Genomic DNA, 22,400 nt, shown 5'->3' with positions numbered 1-22,400 from the left:
AAACCTGGCACAGCTGCAAAAACTAGCCCGGGTTATTTACTGGAAGAAAATATGGCTGCTGACGCTATGAAGCTTTGTGTCTTTCATTCCAAACATGTTTACAACTGTGTTTTAACACTTTCATGTGGATGGTTTTATAAGAAGAGGCATTCTAACAATAGCATCGTTGTTAGACTTTATCTGTAGGATCTTAGCACGCACAAAACTCATTCATTACCAAAACTCATTCCCATACTATCCAATGTATTACTCTTCTTTAAATCTTGTCTCATGCCTCCCTTACGCTTATCTTGTCTCTATCCACCCATACACAAAAATGTATGCACGCATGACTGTAAGTCGCTTTGGATAAAAGCGTCTGCTAAATGGCATATTATTATTATTATTTAAACCACTTGTAACCATGTGATTAGGCTACCACTGACAAGATGAAGGCACGATGCTCTAAAGAATACAAGAGTCTATGACTCTTAAAGGTTACTCTAAGCATATGAAACCTACATTGAGTTAATAAGTTGGTCAATAAGACAAGCTTATTCTGTAAATCTTGCAATGGGAACTGAGGGGGAGTTCAGAGTTTCAGATAACAAGTTAAACGGCAGACCCAAAGACCCCTTATGGGGTTAAGAACCATCCCACTGGGCAAAAACAGGTTGAATCAACATTGTTTCCACGTCATTTAAACAAGAAAATTCAATGTGATGACATTGAATGAACATGGAAAACTGATTGGATTTGAAAAGAAGTCCTCAACATAAGGGAATTTAGTAATTTTTCTCACCCAACTTATAACCTAAATCCAATGACATGGTGATTTCGGTTGATTTCACGTTAGACGACAACTCAACCAAATGTAAATCAAAACTAGACGTTGTGCCAGTGGGATTCCACATGTCGTCTATCTATTAGGCCTACGTGCTAAAAGTCTGAGTGTTGTGCCACATGGTTGGACATTCAGCTAGCTCTGAAAGGAGGCGTTGCCAAGGTAACAGTTTTCCCTCTCCTGTGTACTCTCCCTAATTGAGTCTTGTATTATGGAGGGTGAATTCCACAACCATACAAAGAGGGGATTATTCACCCTGGCCATAGACTCACTTAAGAGGTTGTTGATGGGAAGAGAGAGAAAGGGGTGAGGGAGAAAGAGAGAGGTGGGGGGGGAGGTTGATTTGAATAAAGAGAAGGAGAGAGAGGGGGGGTGATGTGAATAAAGAGATGGGAGGAGGGGGGGGTTGAGGTTGGATTTTTGACTGTGTGCCACAGCCCTGTTCTCATGATCCCTGTTGGTTGCTAGGAAGTCTGTTCTGTTGCTCTCCGGTCAGTTGTGGTCTATGCCAGTCATTCTGCCACAGTGGCTTTTCACAACACACATCATTCCTGGCTGTGCTCTTGTCTATTACACATGTTCAGCCTAGTGGTTACGCCACTGTCTGATGTCGAGGGTGTCCCTGGGTTTTAGGTTGGCAATCTCAGATATACTAAATCTTCTCTGAAGGTGAAGTCATACTGACACTAGCCTGAGTCCCAGATCTGTTAGTATGGCATTGCCAACTCCTATGTCATTATCCTGCCAAAACAGCACAAACAGATCCGGGACTCAGGCTAGTGTCAGTTTGACTTGACCTTCAGATGTTATTAGTAATTATGAGGTAAAAGAACACCCACAAGTGGGTTCTCAGTGGTTTCAGTTTAGATATAACTAGAGACATGCTGTTTGGAAGACTTCATGAAAAAGTTTATTGATACAAAATACCAAAACAATAGAAGAAATGTCTATATTGGAACAAATGGCAATAAATACAACACCAGTGGATGGGGTCTACATACAGACAGGGGGGCATTATGGCACAAGGAATCAATGAGATATAAAATAACATTTAAAAATCCATAAGAATTTTGGTCATGTGACAGAACTAACATTTGCGATCATCTTGTGAAAGTCTCAAAACAGGCAGAGAAACTACAAACAGAGAACATCAAAAACATTCCAGTGATTTCAAGTCAAACTGGGACAGGATGGCCATAAGCATCTTAACTCCAACAATCCATCTTTTTCTCCAGCCAACCTTCTCTAAAATATGATTGCTGTATATTTAGAATGGATATAGAAAATATAAGTCTCTTACCAAAACTTACCACAGAGCAGTAGACTGATTTGAAGGAGATGAAAGAGGACAAACAATATAGTATATTGAACACAAAGAGGAAAGAAGGGAGCAGGTAAACATGATGTGTAGTGAATGTCAGTGATGGAATGTTTCACACAGAACTCCCTAGTTGAGTTTATGAACTATGAGAACTACAAAACCCATAAAACATAGAAAGAACTTGGCACATTCTATACATTGTTACGATTGGTCGGAAAATATTGACACTTTAACGAGAGTTTAAAAGGAATGCTAGATTGATAAGCCAACATTTCCCTTATAGGGGAAAAAAATGTTTAAAAAAGCTAGCAAGGATAGTAAGTGTCTTGCTCTGTTGATAACATAATCACTCTCTCACACTCACTTTACATTACAGTGGCTTTATACCAGAGTAACACATATTTGCATCAGTTTAAACAACTTCATCATAAGTGGTACCACAAAATTGTATCAAACTACATATAGGCCTATGGTTCATATGATCCGTAAAGGTACTTGGACATGCAACTCCACTCCTGATTCCTGTAGAAGGCCACTATAACGTTACATATTCCCAGACACACTGTGTTACACTTATGCCAACTGGAACTACTGCTACACAGGGTGACATTTTGACTACGCAAAAAAGCAATGCCGTTGTCAAAACAAGCGCTACTTTTTTTCGATACCAAAATGGGGCCCACAGAGGGGAAAATGTCACCCTATTACCGATATAGAGCAATACATAGGCAAATAGGGTGCCATTTGAGACACAGTCAGTCTAATAGTTGATACCCTGGTCCTCGTCATAGTGCCCACTGTACTGCTGTTGGTACCTGCCCCTGTACTCTTCCTCGTCGTCATGCTGATACTGGTATTCCGCCTGGTAGTCGCTGTCACTAATCTCCGATCCATTGGTGCCTGTTCCCAGGCTCCCGTTGCCGTGGCTACCGGCATGGTTGCCGAGGGTGACGGGCGAGGTGGGCTCTGTGGGGGAGGCACAGTACTTGGGGTCATAGATCTGCCTGCCCAGGCCGTAGCTGCTCATGCCCTTCTGGGACGCCACCTTGTTGGTGCCCATCTGCAGGGAGATGGTGGAGCTGTCTGCGGTCTGTCCCGCCGACTTCTGGTCGTAGATGTCACGGCGGGTACCAGGGGCTGACATGCCAGCCTGGGGGAGAGAAGGTTAGGTTGGTGGTGGAGTGGTTGGTAGTGTGTGTGTGTGTGTGTGTATGTGAGCGACAGTGTGTGTGTGTGTGTGTGTGTGTGTGTGACCACAGTAACCTTTAGTTGGTAGAGATCTCACCCTGTTACAAGATCACTGCTAATTGCTTCCAGGGATTACAGTGGCTAGGAATCCATTGCAGCAGAAACCATTGAACCAAAAGAAACACACCATGCACACCAAAGACTACATTCTTACCTGGCTGGCTCCCTTGTTAGTTCCCATCTGCAGGCTGATGGTAGTCTGGTCATAGGGCTTGTCTGTCTGTGACTTTGGGTCATATAAGTGTCTCCTGGTCCCATACGCTGTCATACCAGACTGGCTGGCACATTTATTTGTCCCCATCTATCCAGGACAGAAACACAAACAGCTTTCAGACATGGCTCCATCCATAGGTCACAATGTCCTCTAATCAAATCTCTTCTATATCTGGCCATTTTATTGACCACAAATTCGATGTGTTTCCGAGTATGACTGGGATCCATTGTTATGGTACAGACAGGATAAAAAAAGTGGAAAAATACAAACATGTCTACTGCTATAATATCATTATTTAGTAAAACCACATAGATGATGAGATCCATTTAAAGCATTATCTCTGTGGTCATTGCTAGTGTGAGCACGACTCACCTGCAGTCCAATGACACATTGGCCAGCCTTCATTTTGTCCTCGTCGAAATGGCGCGTCCTCTTGTCTGCAAACTTCACACCGATGTCACAGTTGGAGTTTGAGCCTTTGGTTTTCGCCTGTTGCATGTTATGAGACAAAGGAACAAAGTCAGTGTCATGAACATGTTTCTATTTCCAACTGTACTGTAAGCCTACATAGTGGTGCATTGGTATCTCAGTCAAATAACATTTTATTTGTCACATGCGCCGAATACAACAGGTGATGACCTTACCGTGAAATGTTTACTTACAAGCCCAACCAATTCGTAACCAATAATGCAGATTTCTTTTTAAAGTAAGAAAATATTTGCAAAAATAAATAAATACAAAATAATAAACTAAAGTAAAAAAAGTAACACAAAATAACAATAACGCGCCTACTGTATATACAGAGGGTACCGGTACCGAGTCAATGTGCAGGGGTACAGGTTAGTCCAGGTAATACAGTGGGGAAAAAAAGTATTTAGTCAGCCACCAATTGTGCAAGTTCTCCCACTTAAAAAGATGAGAGAGGCCTGTAATTTTCATCACAGGTACACGTCAACTATGACAGACAAATTGAGAAGAAAAAAAATCCAGAAAATCACATTGTAGGATTTTTTATTAATTTATTTGCAAATTATGGTGGAAAATAAGTATTTGGTCAATAACAAAAAGTTTCTCAATACATTGTTATATACCCTTTGTTGGCAATGACACAGGTCAAATGTTTTCTGTAAGTCTTCACAAGGTTTTTCACACACTGTTGCTGGTATTTTGGCCCATTCCTCCATGCAGATATCCTCTAGAGCAGTGATGTTTTGGGGCTGTCGCTGGGCAACACAGACTTTCAACTCCCTCCAAAGATTTTCTATGGGGTTGAGATCTGGAGACTGGCTAGGCCACTCCAGGACCTTGAAATGCTTCTTACGAAGCCACTCCTTCGTTGCCCGGGCGGTGTGTTTGGGATCATTGTCATGCTGAAAGACCCAGCCACGTTTCATCTTCAATGCCCTTGCTGATGGAAGGAGGTTTACACTCAAAATCTCACGATACATGGCCCCATTCATTCTTTCCTTTACACGGATCAGTCGTCCTGGTCCCTTTGCAGAAAAACAGCCCCAAAGCATGATGTTTCCACCACCATGCTTCACAGTAGGTATGGTGTTCTTTGGATGCAACTCAGCATTCTTTGTCCTCCAAACACGACGAGTTGAGTTTTTACCAAAAAGTTATATTTTGGTTTCATCTGACCATATGACATTCTCCCAATCCTCTTCTGGATCATCCAAATGCACTCTAGCAAACTTCAGACGGGCCTGGACATGTACTGACTTAAGCATGGGGACAGGTCTCGCACTGCAGGATTTGAGTCCCTGGCGGCGTAGTGTGTTACTGATGGTAGGCTTTGTTACTTTGGTCCCAGCTCTCTGCAGGTCATTCACTAGGTCCCCCCGTGTGGTTCTGGGATTTTTGCTCACCGTTCTTGTGATCATTTTGACCCCACGGGGTGAGATCTTGCGTGGAGCCCCAGATCGAGGGAGATTATCAGTGGTCTTGTATGTCTTCCATTTCCTAATAATTGCTCCCACAGTTGATTTCTTCAAACCAAGCTGCTTACCTATTGCAGATTCAGTCTTCCCAGCCTGGTGCAGGTCTACAATTTTGTTTCTGGTGTCCTTTGACAGCTCTTTAGTCTTGGCCATAGTGGAGTTTGGAGTGTGACTGTTTGAGGTTGTGGACAGGTGTCTTTTATACTGATAAGTTCAAACAGGTGCCATTAATACAGGTAACGAGTGGAGGACAGAGGAGCCTCTTAAAGAAGAAGTTACAGGTCTGTGAGAGCCAGAAATCTTGCTTGTTTGTAGGTGACCAAATACTTATTTTCCACCATAATTTGCAAATAAATTCATTAAAAATCCTACAATGGGATTTTCTGGAATATTTTTTCTCAATTTGTCTGTCATAGTTGACGTGTACCTATGATGAAAATTACAGGCCTCTCTCATCTTTTTAAGTGGGAGAACTTGCACAATTGGTGGCTGACTAAATACTTTTTTCCCCCACTGTATGTACATGTAGGTAGGGGTAAAGTGACTATGTATAGATAATAAACAGCGAGTAGCTGTAAAAAAGGGGGTCAATGCAAATAGTCCGGGTAGTCATTTGAGCATTTCAATAAGAAAACACTAGCGTTTGTCCGATACAGGGTTTCAGCGCCAATAAAAACACAATGTTTTCCTATTTTTCACTATTTCGATTAATCGTAATCCTCTCCTAAGTCACACTCCTTCTGTATGTTTGGTACTGGGTAATAACGACACCAGGAAAAACTCAGGGTTCTATATTCACTCCAGTAATTGAGAACCTACCATACCAGCCAGAGACAGCAGTGTGCTCTGGACCTGTGTCATGTTCCCGTTCTCAAACAGGTCGTTGGCTTCAAAGATGTCGTTGGGACAAAGGCCAAACTTCAGAATGGCTCGGATGAAATTCCCCAGATTTTCCAGCTAGAATGGAACAAAGGAAATCAGACTCCGGTTCAGTCTAGTTATTTAGTCTTTATTTTTCTGTGAAATACCGTAGCAGCGTTACAGTATACAGTTGAAGTCGGAAGTTTACATACACCTTAGCCAAATACATTTAAATTCAGTTTTTCACAATTCCTGACATTTAATCCTAGTAAAAATTCCCTCTCAGGTCAGTTAGGATCACCACTTTATTTTAAGAATGTGAAATGTCAGAATTTATTTCATCACATTCCCAGTGGGTCAGAAGTTTACATACACACAATTAGTATTTGGTAGCATTGCCTTTAAATTGTTTAACTTGGGTCAAACGTTTTGGGTAGCCTTCCACAAGCTTCCCACAATAAGTTGGGTGAATTTTGGCCCATTCCTCCTGACAGAGCTGGTGTAACTGAGTCAGGTTTGTAGGCCTCCTTGCTCGCACACACTTTTTCAGTTCTGCCCACAAATGTTCTATAGGATTGAGGTCAGGGCTTGGTGATTGCCACTCCAATACCTTGACTGTGTGGTCCTTAAGCCATTTTGCCACAACTTTGGAAGTATGCTTGGGGTCATTGTCCATTTGGAAGACCCATTTGCGACCAAGCTTTAACTTCCTGACTGATGTCTTGAGATGTTGCTTCAATATATCCACATACATTTTCCTTCCTCATGATGCCATCAATTTTGTGAAGTGCACCAGTCCCTCCTGCAGCAAAGCAACCCCACAGCATGATGCTGGCACCCCCGTGCTTCACGGTTGGGATGGTGTTCTTCGGCTTGCAAGCAACCACCTTTGTCCTCCAAACATAACGATAGTCATTATGGCCAAACAGTTCTATTTTTGTTTCATCAGACCAGAGGACATTTCCCCAAAAAGTACAATCTTTGTCCCCATGTGCAGTTGCTAACCGTAGTCTGGCTTTTTTATGGCGGTTTTGGAGCAGTGGCTTCTTCCTTGCTGAGCGGCCTTTCAGGCTATGTCGATATAGGACTCGTTTTACTGTGGATATAGATACTTTTGTACCTGTTTCCTCAGCATCTTCACAAGGTCCTTCGCTGTGGTTCTGGGATTGATTTGCACTTTTCGCACCAAAGTACGTTCATCTCTAGGAGACAGAACGTGTCTCCTTCCTGAGCGGTATGACGGATGCGTGGTCCCATGGTGTTTATACTTGCGTACTATTGTTTGTACAGATGAACGTGGTACCTTCAGGCGTTTGGAAATTGCTCCCAAGGATGAACCAGACTTGTGGAGGTCTACACATTTTTTTCGGAGGTCTTGGCTGATTTGTTTTGATTTTCCCATGATGTCAAGCAAAGAGGCACTGAGTTTGAAGGTAGGCCTTGAAATACATCCCCAGATACACCTCTAATTGACTCAAATGATGTCAATTAGCCTATCAGAAGCTTCTAAAGCCATGACATAATTTTCTGGAATTTTCCAAGCTGTTTAAAAGGCACAGTCAACTTTGTGTATGTAAACTTCTGACCCACTGGAATTGTGATACAGTGAATTATAAGTGAAATAATCTGTCTGTAAACAATTGTTGGAAAAATTACTTGTCATGCACAAAGTAGATGTCCTAACCGACTTGCCTATACTATAGTTTGTTAACAAGAAATTTGTGGAGTGGTTGAAAAACGAGTTTTAATGACTCCAACCTGTGTATGTAAACATCCGACTTCAACTGTACATCAAAATCTCAAGTTTTATTTTGTCTCGCGTACCTTGTGCCAGTTGAGTTTGGAGAGGTTGATTTTTTTAATGGAACCAGGCTGCAGTTTGTTAATCAGCCTAAAGCAGGAGAAAATAGTAAATCTCTTACAATTTGATATGAACATAAACAAATTCTCAGTGGTAGTTAAAGGAATGATGAAGCGATTAAGAACACAGCTAATCCTCTGTAGATTTTTTTCAACACCTGATCACTGTTATGGTAACAATATAACATCCTGTATTAAGTCTACTTGAGTGATCATCTGTCGAGGAATGTGACTAAGTATTCCCCTACATTCTCATAGCTGACTGAGCTAAAGACCGGTGAAGTCTAGGGCTTGTAAACCAGTAACCTGAACAGGGCAAAACATACTTCATATGATGGGGGGGATAATATAAAATGATTGGAAGAATGGTATAATATGCAAATACCTAAAACAGCAGCATATGTCAGCATACAAACCCTGTTGTTGAGTGGGTAAATCTAACACACTTTTTTGTATAGACAGAAAACTCACTCGCAAAGGATGACTCCATCCTTGAGGCCCTTCTGGAAGTTCTCTCCAATGGGCATGCCTGTCACCTCCTCGATCCAGAACCGGAGCTCCTCCTCCTTCTGCAGGTCGTACTTCCCTGCGATCTGAGAAGACAAAAGAATGATGTTTACTCCACCCACTCTTCATTCAACAGTTGTCCAAAATCAAACCCTGACCCCCTAGACACTTGTTAGGATCTAACTTGTTTGGATAGGTAGGCTATAAAACATAAATACCACTTAGCTTATAAAAGGGCAAGGTTGAGCTATTATCATAAAACATCCAATCCTTTAAGCAAACCCAATCCTAACACCAACCAAACAAGCCACACACTTAAGGTAGCTTGTCATTTGAAACAATTATAACGAATGTAAGCCTAAACCCAGACTACTTTTCTTTGCAAACTCAATAACCTCTTCGTATATTTATGTATGTGTTGGCCACAGGCAGTGAGAGAAGGAAAGTTATAATAGCCTCAAGGCAGAGGCAGTTTGCTGTTATGAGTGTGTAATGCCTCAACAGATTGCTTAGTAAGCAGTGAGCAGCACACCCACTCAATAGTTATAACTCATGGTCATTGGGCCCAGCCGGCCCACTCCTTGGGAAAGTTAGATACAGTCTGTTTAAAGGGAAGGCTTGCACAACAATTCAGAGGGCTTTTAGCCCAATCTACTGTAAATACAGAACATCTGAGAAAGTATTACGCAATCAAAATATTGTAGCGCTTCAGTCCTCACAACAGGCCAAAGCTTTTCAACTGAAGCCATCACATATTGTTCTAAAAGGTGCTGACAATGCCGCAAGGTCAGCTTTTTGGGAAAACACTCCTCTCTCCTCACCCACATCACGGCTGTGTGTTTACCTAGGCCCACTGCTAATAGATGTAAGACACAGGAAATTACATGGACCGCTGCCCCGCGCCTGAACCCTGGTTTTAGGGGGACGGCTCCACAGGTTCCTAAGACCAGACTGACACTGTTTCATTACCCAACGGCTTGAAGGAGAGATAGACAGAGAAAGAGACAGAGACACACACACAGAAAGTAAAAATATCACAGCGACAACTTTACGTAGCATAGCAGAGGGAGAGATTAGAGGGATATTTCTGTCAGTCATCTTAATGAGCTTTCATTGGCTGCTTGGTTGTAGCCCAGGGCTTCCAACTGCGATATACATTTCTTGCTGCTTTCGCTAATAACTCAAGAGAAAGCACTCAAGGGCTGCATGTACATGTATCAACCATCTCAGAGTAGGAGTGCTGATCTAGGATCAGGACCCCATGTCATTTTATTCATTATTATTTAAAAGGCTAAACTGATCCTAGATCAGAACTCCTACTCCGAGACGCTTGATACATACAATACGACCCCAGGTCCCCCCTGGCCATAATATTATTTAACATGATCTAAATGGCAAAACTGATCCTAGATCAGCACTCCTCCTAGGAGACGGCTCCAGGGCTTTTTAAAGGACTAAGGGGCGATTACATGTCAGCACGGCCAATCAATTAAAAAAATCTCAGATTGTTCTGGCAATTCTCACAAAAACTTCATTGGGAGGAAGGATGTTTAACATGCTTTATACATTTGTATCACAAACCATTTTTGAGGAAATCATGATGAAAGTGGCCATTTAAGGCCCTTTTAAACCTATACATGTGCACCTATAGTGTGCTCTTAAATATGAAGTATATCTATATTCTGAAGTACAAAATGTTCACATTAACATTATTATTCATATCTCAAAAGTACCTTTTTGATTTGGCTTATTTGCAGACATATTGTTTGGAACGATATACTCTCCAAACATAACATTTCCAGAGTGGGCTCTCCGCTACTTTTGAAGAAATGATCAGATATATATATATATACACATATACACACACACACACACACACACACACACACACAGTGGGGAGAACAAGTATTTGATACACTGCCGATTTTGCAGGTTTTCCTACTTACAAAGCATGTAGAGGTCTGTAATTTTTAGCATAGGTACACTTCAACTGTGAGAGACGGAATCTAAAACAAAAATCCAGAAAATCACATTGTATGATTTTTAAGTAATTATTTTGCATTTTATTGCATGACATAAGTATTTGTAACATCAGAAAAGCAGAACTTAATATTTGGTACAGAAACCTTTGTTAGCAATTACAGAGATCATACGTTTCCTGTAGGTCTTGACCAGGTTTGCACACACTGCAGCAGGGATTTTGGCCCACTCCTCCATACAGACCTTCTCCAGATCCTTCAGGTTGCGGGGCTGTCGCTGGGCAATACGGACTTTCAGCTCCCTCCAAAGATTTTCTATTGGGTTCAGGTCTAGCGACTGGCTAGGCCACTCCAGGACCTTGAGATGCTTCTTACGGAGCCACTCATTAGTTGCCCTGGCTGTGTGTTTCGGGTCGTTGTCATGCTGGAAGACCCAGCCACGACCCATCTTCAATGCTCTTACTGAGGGAAGGAGGTTGTTGGCCAAGATCTCGCGATACATGGCCCCATCCATCCTCCCCTCAATATGGTACAGTCGTCCTGTCCCCTTTGCAGAAAAGCATCCCCAAAGAATGATGTTTCCACCTCCATGCTTCACGGTTGGGATGGTATTCTTGGGGTTGTACTCATCCTCGGCGAGTGGAGTTTAGACCAAAAAGCTCTATTTTTGTCTCATCAGACCACATGACCTTCTCCCATTCCTCCTCTGGATCATCCAGATGGTCATTGGCAAACTTCAGACGGGCCTGGACATGCGCTGGCTTGAGCAGGGGGACCTTGCGTGCGCTGCAGGATTTTAATCCATGACGGCGTAGTGTGTTACTAATGGTTTTCTTTGAGACGGTGGTCCCAGCTCTCTTCAGGTCATTGACCAGGTCCTGCCGTGTAGTTCTGGGCTGATCCCTCACCTTCCTAATGATCATTGATGCCCCACGAGGTGAGATCTTGCATGGAGCCCCAGACCGAGTGTGATTGACCGTCATCTTGAACTTCCATCTTCTAATAATTGCGCCAACAGTTGTTGTCTTCTCACCAAGCTGCTTGCCTATTGTCCTGTAGCCCATCCCAGCCGTGTGCAGGTCTACAATTTTATCCCTGATGTCCTTACACAGATCTCTGGTCTTGGCCATTGTGGAGAGGTTGGTGTCTGTTTGATTGAGTGTGTGGACAGGTGTCTTTTATACAGGTGCAGTTAATACAGGTAATGAGTGGAGAACAAGAGGGCTTCTTAAAGAAAAACTAACAGGTCTGTGAGAGCCGGAATTCTTACTGGTTGGTAGGTGATCAAATACTTATGTCATGCAATAAAATGTAAATGAATTACTTAAAAATCATACAATGTGATTTTCTGGATTTTTGTTTTAGATTCCGTCTCTCACAGTTGAAGTGTACCTATGATAAAAATTACAGACCTCTATATGCTTTGTAAGTAGGAAAACCTGCAAAATCGGCAGTGTATCAAATACTTGTTCTCCCCACTGTGTGTGTGTGTGTGTGTGTATGTATATATATATATATATATATATATATTAATACATTATAGGTCATTAAATCAATCACAGCCCTCCTGCAGGATTGTGCATTTAGCAAATCACCAGCAGAGGGAGTTCCCTTTGAATCCATTTTCCCCATTCACTGTGTTGGTGATGCTCATAAAATGTATCATAACTTCGAAAGTAGCAGAGAGCCCACTCTGGAAATGTGATGTACTTGTAGAGTATGTCTAAATATGAACAAAATCAAAAAGGGTACTTCTGAGATATTCATATTAATATTTGTAATGTTGAATAAATTAATGTGTAAAATTGTATTTCAATTATATACTGTAGAAAACATTAGGAACACCTGCTCTTTCCATGACAGACTCACCAGGTGAATCCAGGTGAAAGCTATGATTCCTTATTGATGTCACCTGTTAAATCCACTTCAAATCAGTGTTGATGAAGGGGAGGAGCCTTGAGACATGGAATGTGTATTGTGCCATTCAGAGGGTGAATGGGCAAGACAAAAGATTTAAGTGCCTTTAAAAACAGGGTATGGTAGTAGGTGCCAGGCAAACCGGTTTGAGTGTGTCAAGAACTGCAACGCTGCTGGGTTTTTCACGGTCAACATTTTGCTGTGTATCAAGAATGGTCCACCACCCAAAGAACATCCAGCCAACTTGACTCAACTGTGGGAAGCATTAGAGTCAACGTGCCAGCATCCCTGTGGAACGCTTTTGACACCTTGTAGAGTCCATGCCCCGACGACTTGAGGCTGTTCTGAGGGCAAAAGTGGGTGAAACTCAATATTAGGAAGGTGTTCAGCAGATATAATTAATATTTAAGAGCACACTATTACGAGTATAATGACACCTAGGTGTTGTCTGTATCATGTATCATTGGGTCTTACAGGGGGCTTGTATAGGTCTAAAAAAGGGCTTAAAATGGCCACTTGCACCTTTATAAAATGTAAAAAGCATACCAAACCTCCTTCCTCCCAATTAAGTTTCTATGTTAGAATTGCCAGAACAATCTGAGATACCAAAAATATTGTTTTCCTCTCCGGGCTACAGGCGCAACTCCAGCAGGTTATGGTACAGTAACAACGCTGTAGTCAGCAGTTTCCCATTCAGAAGGAATGTGGAATAGCGATCGACCAGGTCTCTTCCTCGCAGCTTGTGTTACTGTAGTGCAGGAGTATTCAACTCTTACCCTACGAGGTCCGGAGCCTGCTGCTTTTCTGTTCTACCTGATAATTAATTGCACCCACTTGGTGTCCCAGGTCTAAATCAGTCCCTGATTAGAGGGGAACAATGAAAAAAGGCAGTGGAACTGGCTTCTAGGTCCAGAGTTGAGTTTGAGGGCTGTAGTGCATCCTTTAACAGTGTTTTCCATTAGTGCGGCTACATTTTCCACTTCATATTAACTAGGCTACTTTTCATTTTTTTAAATGCGCTAGTCCGTCGAGCCCTCTCCCACTAGAATGAACGATATGTGTCTTCTAGCGATCTATTGACAGGACAGGCGCCTGTCAGTCACAAAGCGAGCGATGACAGGGAAACGCTGCAGAGAGGAAGATGCGAAGCAAGAGGTTTCACTCCAGCCAAAATCTGTCCAAAATAAGCCCAATGCGTTTCTATGGGCTTATTTTGGACCTAAGCTTGTCACGGGTCTTCCCGCCTTTGGGACAATGACTCCCATTGTCAGGGTGGAGACATGAGCATCTCGTCAATATATACAGATCTCTGGTTGCAGTGGTTTACATTTCATTTATTAATTTCTTCCGCGTGTTGCCTAGCCAACCACGCGGAGTCATTGTCCATAGTAGGCCTATGCTATTTACTGTGTGTTGATTGACAACTGAACAGCAAGTGTTGCCTAGTTTATAAAAAGGTGTTGAACTGACTGAATAAAGTCCATCTCCTATATCCCTTTGCCATTCAGAAATCATGCAACGTGGTTATGTCCACGGTATCGCATAGGTTCCTTTCCTTTCCTAGGATGTCGGGACTTGCCAGTCAGTGACGCTAAAGTGACTCTCGTCTCATCAGCCTACAGGCATAGGCTACTGGTAGGCCTAGGCTTTTTGGTGATTATCTGCAGATAAATTATTAAAACATCCGATGAAGAATCATCACTGCAGGAACAATAGGCAGTGGAGAGATGCATTCTGGTCCAAATATGATAAATTGGGGCCCTCACGGAATCCAGGCATTAAAACTGAATTCAACAATATAAAAAAACATTTATTGACAGTAGGGAATCAACTAAATGTATAGAAAATTAATTTGCCCAAGTTTATCGTAAGACATGAACAGAATGCATCAATAATTCGTATTTCCTGTAACTTTCTGAAGAGGCAACGAGAATGACCCCCTCTCTGTGATGCTAATGAAAACACTCTGGTAGATGGAAAGGCTTGCCCAAAAACCTTCTCAATTAAATGTTAACTACAAAGTAGCCTATGCTTACCTGGCAGAATTATATAATGATTATTTTCATTAAGTGGCTATTTGTTTTGCAAACTCTACCATCACATGTGCGCTACAAAAGCACTGCTAAACAACAGCCTCTTGCTAGGTGTGCATTTGAATTAAAGGGTAACTACACCCACAAATCTACATTTATCTGATTTTCCCAGACCCGCACCCCTGCACATTGACTCGGTAGCCTTGTTATTTTGTGTTCCAGTTTTTTTTTCCCCTTTAGTGTTTTTAGCTAATTTTCCATACTTTTTATTTTATTTTTACTCTGCATTGTTGGTTAAGGGCTCGTAAGTAAGCATTTGACAGTAAGGTCTACACCTGTTGTATTCGGTGCATGTGACAAATGAAATTTGATTTGAATCAGTCTGCTTTTATTCTAGCACTGCTGCTTCAGACTGAAGATACCACAAATGTCAAAACAGAGCCTCTTCAAGGTCTGTCTGTCTGTGTGTGTGCTTGTGCGTGTGTTTAGCTGGGAGGAGTGGAGGTAGAGGTTCAAGAGAGATCCCTCATCTGCAATTGATTAAACCCCCAGTCTGCACTTGGGTTACACACACACAGTTATCAATCCCCACACAATGCCTGCAGCTCTCTCTGCTGAAAACAGTCTTCAGTAGTCTTCTCTCAGCAAGAGAGGACTCAAACCCCACCAACCTCTCCCTTCCCCTTCACACAAAACTTTTATAGTGTCTAACAGTTAATCACCCGCCCACAAGTCAAATGAGAAATCTGTCATCAAGATGAAAAAGGGAAAAGACGTATTCTCATTATCACTCAAAGGCTCTGTGTAGGAAAGATGGCAACCGTTCCTACAAAGACCAGCAGTCTTCAAAAAGGGCAAAGAGTCTTTAATGGGATTAAAATGAGGGTAAAGTTGATGTGATGTCCCAGAAATGCATTCATTTGACTCCTATCCCACACTGGGAGGGTCAGAGGTCAATGTGAGAGGTAGATAAAGGAAAAAGTGCCCTCACAACCTTGTGTCACACCAAACAAGCTATGTTAGGCTAGTCGTTGCTATGAGACCCAGAAGACACAAGTCCCACACAGCGAGTACCTTTAAAAACATCCCATGGAGAGCTGAGAGGGGAGTGTGAACAATCCCTGTTCGGGTCTAGAAATCGCTCCTCATGGCTAAACAATAGCTCCAATGTTCTTGGACTTGATAGAGCAGAACTAGCTAGGCATTCAGAGAGGAAAGAGGGGGAGAAAAGCAGGACTAGCCAAAAAGCCATTGATTCATCTTTCTCTTTCTCAGACATGCAGAGAAAGAAACCCCCTCTTCTTATACTACCAATCCTGCCCACGCAACTGGAAGCATTTTCTGATGAGTCTGGGGAATGGAGAGAACATCTGGACTGAAAAAAAGAATGAGAGCGTCGTATTGTAAATGGGCCACTCCTTCAGGATACAACATTACTGTTCTGCAAAAGTTAGCCTACGTTTGTGGCAAAAATGACAGGCTTTGCCCTCCAAAACCTCGAAATGTATGCTACTACAAAACCCACAACCTGTTTAAATATTGGTTATCCATTTATTGGAGAGGAAATGGCATTGAATGGAGCCTTGACAAGAGACAGCTGGTGGTGGGTTAATAAATTATTAACCTTCTGTGGCTCTGGGAAATGTTCAATGGAGTGGAATGATGCAGCGATTTTGTCTGTGATGAGTGTAAGGGGAGGTAGAAACAATTACGCCGTCTGTTTACGTTGCCCTAGGCCCATTGTCATAGTGCTGTTTGTTGACATACAGTAAGAACGTGTTAACAGAGACCCTCAAGTAAAGCTGGAAGGCGGCCATTTTCCAAATTGTGTGGACAACGTTTTTCCCCATTTCCAATTCAAATCTGGCTCTATCCATCTTCACCTGTGAGCCATGACTCAAAATGTCACTGTTATCCTTAAGACACCTCCTCTTGACCTGATAATATAAAAATAACCAAAAAGGAAATAACTCCCGATATGTCAAAAACAGAAAGTGCTGCTGCTCCATCCGGTGTTCTTCCTGCTCTTCCTGGGTTTGAAGGGTAATTATAGTGAGTGTTTACTTAACAGCACTCAGGAAGACTCCTTCCTGTTCTCCTTGAGATGTCAGCGTGGGGTTTAAAAGGCCACTCTGGGACATCCTCAACAGATGGAGGATGTGTCAACAAAATCATGACATTCTCTCAGAACAGCTATGCTAGTGTTGTGGTGGTAGAACTAATTAAAGGGAGGCCCCCCACCCCCACCCCCACCCCCACCCCACCACACCACACTGGCCACAGTTTGCTGAAATATATGAACATATTTTGCATTTACATTCAATTATGCAAAACAGAACAAGTGGTGAGTATTCCTGGGAGTTAAATGCAAATATTTCTGGACTGATACGCGTAATCTCTTCAGTCCTCTTTCAAACAACTAACTGCCAAGCCAACACCACAAACATGTCTTTGTTCTGTGTGGCTGGACTTGGGCTAACCCTAAATACTGTAGTCAGGGGAGCTATTTTAAGTCCTATGGATGAGGTGCACTGTGCACATGATGTTCACCACAGCCTTATCTCTTGTGCACAGGAGGGAAAAGTAGCTGTGGACACGTAAGCTGCAGATACGATACAAGGACGGTGTGTAAACGTTGTCTGATTACTGAAGAGGTCAGCCAGAGTCGTGGGAAAAGTTATTGGACAGGTGGCTTGAATTCATCCTTATTGCAAATGACGCAAGTTTTGTCTTCTTAGTGAGATTAACCCGTATACATTGAATATTGATGTGAAAAAAACACATTCTTTCTCGTTAGGGTACTCATGACGTGAACAGGTTTGTACCGGTGTAGCCCACTTCTACTGTGTCTACTGTATCTCTACCATAGGGGTGAAGGTTAGAGGGGTACAGTGCCTTCTGAAAGTATTCAGACCCCTTGACTTTTTCCACATTGTTACGTTTCAGCCTTATTCTTAAATGGATAAAATAAAAATCCTCAGCAATCTACACACAATACCCCATAATGACAAAGCGAAAACACGTTTTTAGAAATGTTTGCAAAATGTATTAAAAATAAAAAAACAGAAATACCTTATTTGCATACGTATTCAAACCTTTTGCTATGAGACTCAAAATTGAGCTCAGGTGCATCCTGTTTCCATTGATCATCCTTGAGATGTTTCTACAACTTGACTGGAGTCCACCTGTGGTAAATTAAATTGATTGGACATGATTTGGAAAGGCACACACCGGTCTATATAAAGGTCCCACAGTTGACAGTGCATGTCAGAGCAAAAACCAGGCCATGAGGTCGAAGGAATTGTCCGTAGAGCTCCAAGACAGGATTGTGTCGAGGCACAGATCTGGGGAAGGGTACAAAAACATTTCTGCAGCATTGAAGGTCCCCAAGAACACAGTGGCCTCCATCATTCTTAAATTGAAGAAATTTGGAAAGACCAAGACTCTTCCTAGAGGTGACCAAGAACCCGATGGTCACTCTGACAGAGCTCTAGAGTTCCTCTGTGGAGATGGGAGAACCTTCCAGAAGGACAACAATCTCTGCAGCACTCCACCAATCAGGCCTTTATGGTAGAGTGACCAGACGGAAGCCACTCCTCAGTAAAAGGCACATGACAGCCCGCTTGGAGTTTGACAAAAGGCACCTGAAGACTAAGATTCTCTGGTCTGATGAAACCAAGATTGAACTCTTTGGCGTGAATGCCAAGCGTCACATCTGGATGAAACCTGGCACCATCCCTACGATGAAGCATGGTGGTGGCAGCATCATACTGTGGGGATGTTTTTCAGCGACAGGATCTGGGAGACTAGTCAGGATCGAGGCAAAGATGAACGGAGCAAAGTACAGAGAGATCCTTGATGAAAACCTACTCCAGAGCCCTCAGGACCTCAGACTGGGGCGAAGGTTCACCTTCCAACAGGACAATGACCCTAAGCACACAGCCAAGACAACGCAGGAGTGGATTCGGGACAAGTCTCCGAATGTCCTTGAGTGGCCCAGCCAGAGCCCGGACTTGAACATCTCTGGAGAGACCTGAAAATAGCTATGCAGCAACGCTCCCCATCCAACCTGACAGAGCTTGAGAGAATCTGCAGAGAAGAATGGGAGAAACTCCCCAAATACAGTTGTGCCAAGCTTGTAGCGTCATACCCAAGAAGACTCGAGGCTGTAATCGCTGCCAAAGGTGCTTCAACAAAGTACTGAGTAAAAGGTCTGAATACTTATGTAAATGTGATATTTCCATGTTTTTTTTTTTTTTAAACCCGTTTTTGCTTTGTCATTATGGGGTATTGTGTGTAGATTGAGGGAAAAACATTTTTTAATCAATTTTAGAATAAGGCTGTAACCTAACAAAATATGGAAAAAGTCAAGGGATCTGAATACTTTCTGAAGATGAGTAGGGGTCATGTCCATGTGTCAACACTTTCAGCCTAGTTTTCATAGTTAAAATTGGTATTTTCTCTTCTTCCTAGCACTTCCTAGCGGACTGGAGGTTTAAGTGTCCTGACCTCGAGCCAGCACAGATGGTCTGGCCATCACAGCACCACTTTATAACAGTCCTTACTGTTAAGGGTTATGGCAAAAATAGACCCGTCTTACAGCGGCGGTCTTACAGACGTTACAGCTTACAGAGTACTCCAAGTATCTGTAGTACTAAAGAAAAAGCTATAACCGCAACAGTTTCAGCCCTGTATCAGATTCATAATTCCAGGTAGTGACATAGTTTCAACATTTTGGACGGTGTCAGATAACACGATGCAGGAAGCCAGAACTTGAGATATGGCTAAAGACCAGGGAGAGGGTATTTTACAAAGTAGGCTAATTCACTTACATTACTTTTGCAATTACTGGACAAAGCAACTTCCTTTGTAGTGTAGAGCTCTATTGTACTCCTGAGTTCATTTTAAGTATTCATAAATAGCACACACAAGCATTTCCTGGGAATTTTCCATCTCTGTAAGTAAAATAAACATAGGACGGGGTCAATACCATTTCAAGTAAGTCAATAATTAATTTCCTGAATCCACTGAGTTGAAAAGGAATCGGCCCCAATCACCCAAGCCTGCTACTCCAGTACAATGTCCTACATTGTTGCTGTCTGGCATACAGCCATAGCTGTGAAGATGTTGTGTGGTGGTTTTTAATAAAAGTATCAAAGGCCGTGTAAGGTGATGTTGACGACCTGTTGACAGCCAGTTACACACACCAAAGCTCCCACTGTGGTCTTGACATCCAAGTGATGATGGGAGCCTCCCATTGTGATCAGCTTACTTCCTGGAACACATCTGGATGTCAGCCTGCCTGGAGTTACCATGAAAACCATGACCAGGAACCCATGTGGAGGGCTCTACTAGGGCTTTAATTCTACTATTACAGACAGCTTCCAGGACTCGAATGCACTTTCAATGGAGAATATCCATTTAGCATGCTTAAATCCAAGAGTAAGCTTAATCCGGGTCTGGGAAACTTGTCCAAAGAGGCCAAAAGGATTTGCCTAAAGTACAGTATGCAGATCTTTACTAGAAAGGTATATTAAAATGCTACAAGGAGGGTTGGCTAAGAGGTTTTTGTGCACCGCTTGACAGTTCAGAGACATTCAAGGCACTTCCTATGGAACACAATCTGACTTTTCTTTTCCACAAGCCATCGCAGCAGACCACTGAAGGGCTGGTATATCTCTGTCAGACTTCTAATAAAGCGTATCTTCTGGCAGACCACATGGAAAATGTATCCGCTCACACTGGCAGGCGGCGGGGATAGGATGGAACCATTGCTTTGCATGGATGGAATGACCCACTTTGGGCTCCATTTAGAAAGGGAGTGAAATAACAAAAAGCCACTGGAGAGGAGCTGTGGGTATCGGTATAAAAAGACTGGTAAATACGATGATTGGCGATAGCAGTTTTTTTCAGACTATGTGGCTTGACCTGGAAAACTCTGGGCCCTAGATATACCATAGCTATAACTGGGTCAAGTTAGGTGATCAGGAAAAACTCCTGACACTAGTGATCCACCTCTTTAGTTAAAGTGTGGGACATACTGTACGTGTGGGTCATAGACCTCTGGGCCATCTGGGATTCTCCCCAGCAGCAATGTGCTCAATGGAACAGAAGCCAAAAAAAAAACATGGAAGACTTGTCAAGGGGCCCAGCCCATCATCTATTCAACAGCTAAAAATATTAATATTTCATTTTCAGATTTTTTATGGGATAAGTGAGTCATGCTATATTGCTGAGCTGCATGGTAGACAGAAAATGGTAGACAGAATGACATCTAGGGGACCCTTTAAAACAATAGTAGCAAATTGATTCCACATGAGTCTGACAATGAAGGCAACACTGCAGCTTGAGACTGTGTACAAAATTCAATAAACTACAGTGAGGTCAGACAAGGAGAAAGCATTGTTGAGGCGGATGTTGTCTAGTACTGCAGACTTCACTCAGAAGTATAGGGACCCCTCCACCGCCCATACAGGCTCCACCCACTATGTTGGAGCAACAATGAGTTGTTGGCCTTGCCATTCATTCATGACGCTTTCATCCTTTCCTGTAACAAAAAAGATCATAAAGGAATATTGTACACAATGTATAATTGTTTTCATCCAGCATCACTGAAGCCCAAAAAGGTTGCACTTGTGAAAGGTCTGGGAAAAGGGGACCAAGAATGTCAATATTTGACATACAGCCTATTTGTTTCCAACGCAGTGTTGTTCTTGCTGAGAAAATTAAATATTTATGTCAAAGAAATTAAATCACAGGCAATAAGGATGTTAGAAAGAAAGCGTTCTAACACACGTTATTCTGCACCCTTTAACCTGGTAGACTATCCTTTTCAGGACAAAATGTGCAACAAGACAAAGGGCACATTGATTGACAAATAGAGCATAATTCATAGTGAAGTACGTGGCTATTTGCCATCACACACTTTCCACAATTAGAAAAAAAGTTTCAGGTCGTATCGAGAGGAAATGAATGCACCGATTGATGCGAAGCAGTTTCACGGTGATCTATTTTATGTAAATTATAATTTTCTTCCCAAAAACCTATAATTTCATCAATTTGATAGTTAAAATGGTATAATCCTTATATTCACGCACGCTTACCTTGCTTCTCAATTCTGCAGTCAGCCCGTAAACTGGTCCCTTGTTGAATTGAGTCATTTTCCTTTGTTTTGCAAATGTAAAACAGTGTCAATAATTTGCAACAAAAGTTGCGGCTTCTTCCACGTTTCCTCTGTTACAAAGTAGAAATCTCCGTGCAAGAGTTACAACTGTGAAAATAAAAGAAATCTGTCAACCTCTTTAATAGTCTGCGTTTTCAGTGAGCAGATAGACAGAGAGAGCACGGATCTGACTTTGCACAGAAAGTTATGTGTCGCAGTAGATAGCTTGTCTTTCGACCTAAAAAAAAAGTGTGCAGCGCGAGAGACCTGTGGTAAGCCAATCAGAAGCCTTGTACTCGCTCGTGGATCACAACAAAGATAAAGAAATAAGGATGTTGGAAATAAAGCGTTCTAACACAAGTTATTCACAATAACAGATTCACAATTTGGTTTATCAAGTATCCCCTGATTAGGCTATATGACACTCCTACCATTCGATCCCTTTTCCATAAAATATCTAAATGTCATCAAAAATAGAATAAAACGTTAATTACAAACAACACAAATTATTTATGAAGATATCTAATTTCAT

The 22,400-nt window shown here is 42.2% G+C and overlaps 1 protein-coding gene across 1 annotated transcript; it reads right to left on the bottom strand.

Moving 5' to 3' along the window:
* Positions 1 to 1,708: 1,708 nt before the first annotated feature.
* LOC121535108 (calponin-3) lies at positions 1,709 to 22,117 on the bottom strand. Its single transcript, XM_041841834.2, has 7 exons — positions 21,810 to 22,117; positions 8,742 to 8,863; positions 8,235 to 8,301; positions 6,369 to 6,506; positions 3,979 to 4,095; positions 3,547 to 3,693; positions 1,709 to 3,294 (listed from the first exon to the last, which is right to left on the bottom strand). The coding sequence occupies exons 1-7, from the start codon at positions 21,864 to 21,866 to the stop codon at positions 2,905 to 2,907; spliced, it is 1,038 nt and encodes a 345-aa protein (XP_041697768.1). The 5' UTR covers positions 21,867 to 22,117; the 3' UTR covers positions 1,709 to 2,904.
* Between the last annotated feature and the right edge of the window lie 283 nt (positions 22,118 to 22,400).

Source organism: Coregonus clupeaformis, chromosome 21 (genome assembly GCF_020615455.1).
Source record: "Coregonus clupeaformis isolate EN_2021a chromosome 21, ASM2061545v1, whole genome shotgun sequence".
NCBI lineage: Eukaryota > Metazoa > Chordata > Actinopteri > Salmoniformes > Salmonidae > Coregonus > Coregonus clupeaformis.
The sequence above is the reverse complement of the archived record's forward strand: the minus strand, read 5'-3'. Positions and strand labels throughout refer to the sequence as shown.

Excerpts from the sequence above, each read along its gene's own strand:
- LOC121535108 (XM_041841834.2), bottom strand. The coding sequence starts at position 21,866 with ATGACTCAATTCAACAAGGGACCAGTTTACGGGCTGACTGCAGAATTG. Across the intron at positions 8,864-21,809 it reads CTGCAGAATTGAGAAGCAAG|ATCGCAGGGAAGTACGACCT; the intron begins GTAAGCGTGCGT and ends TTGTCTTCTCAG. Across the intron at positions 3,694-3,978 it reads AATGTGTCATTGGACTGCAG|ATGGGGACAAATAAATGTGC; the intron begins GTGAGTCGTGCT and ends TGTCCTGGATAG.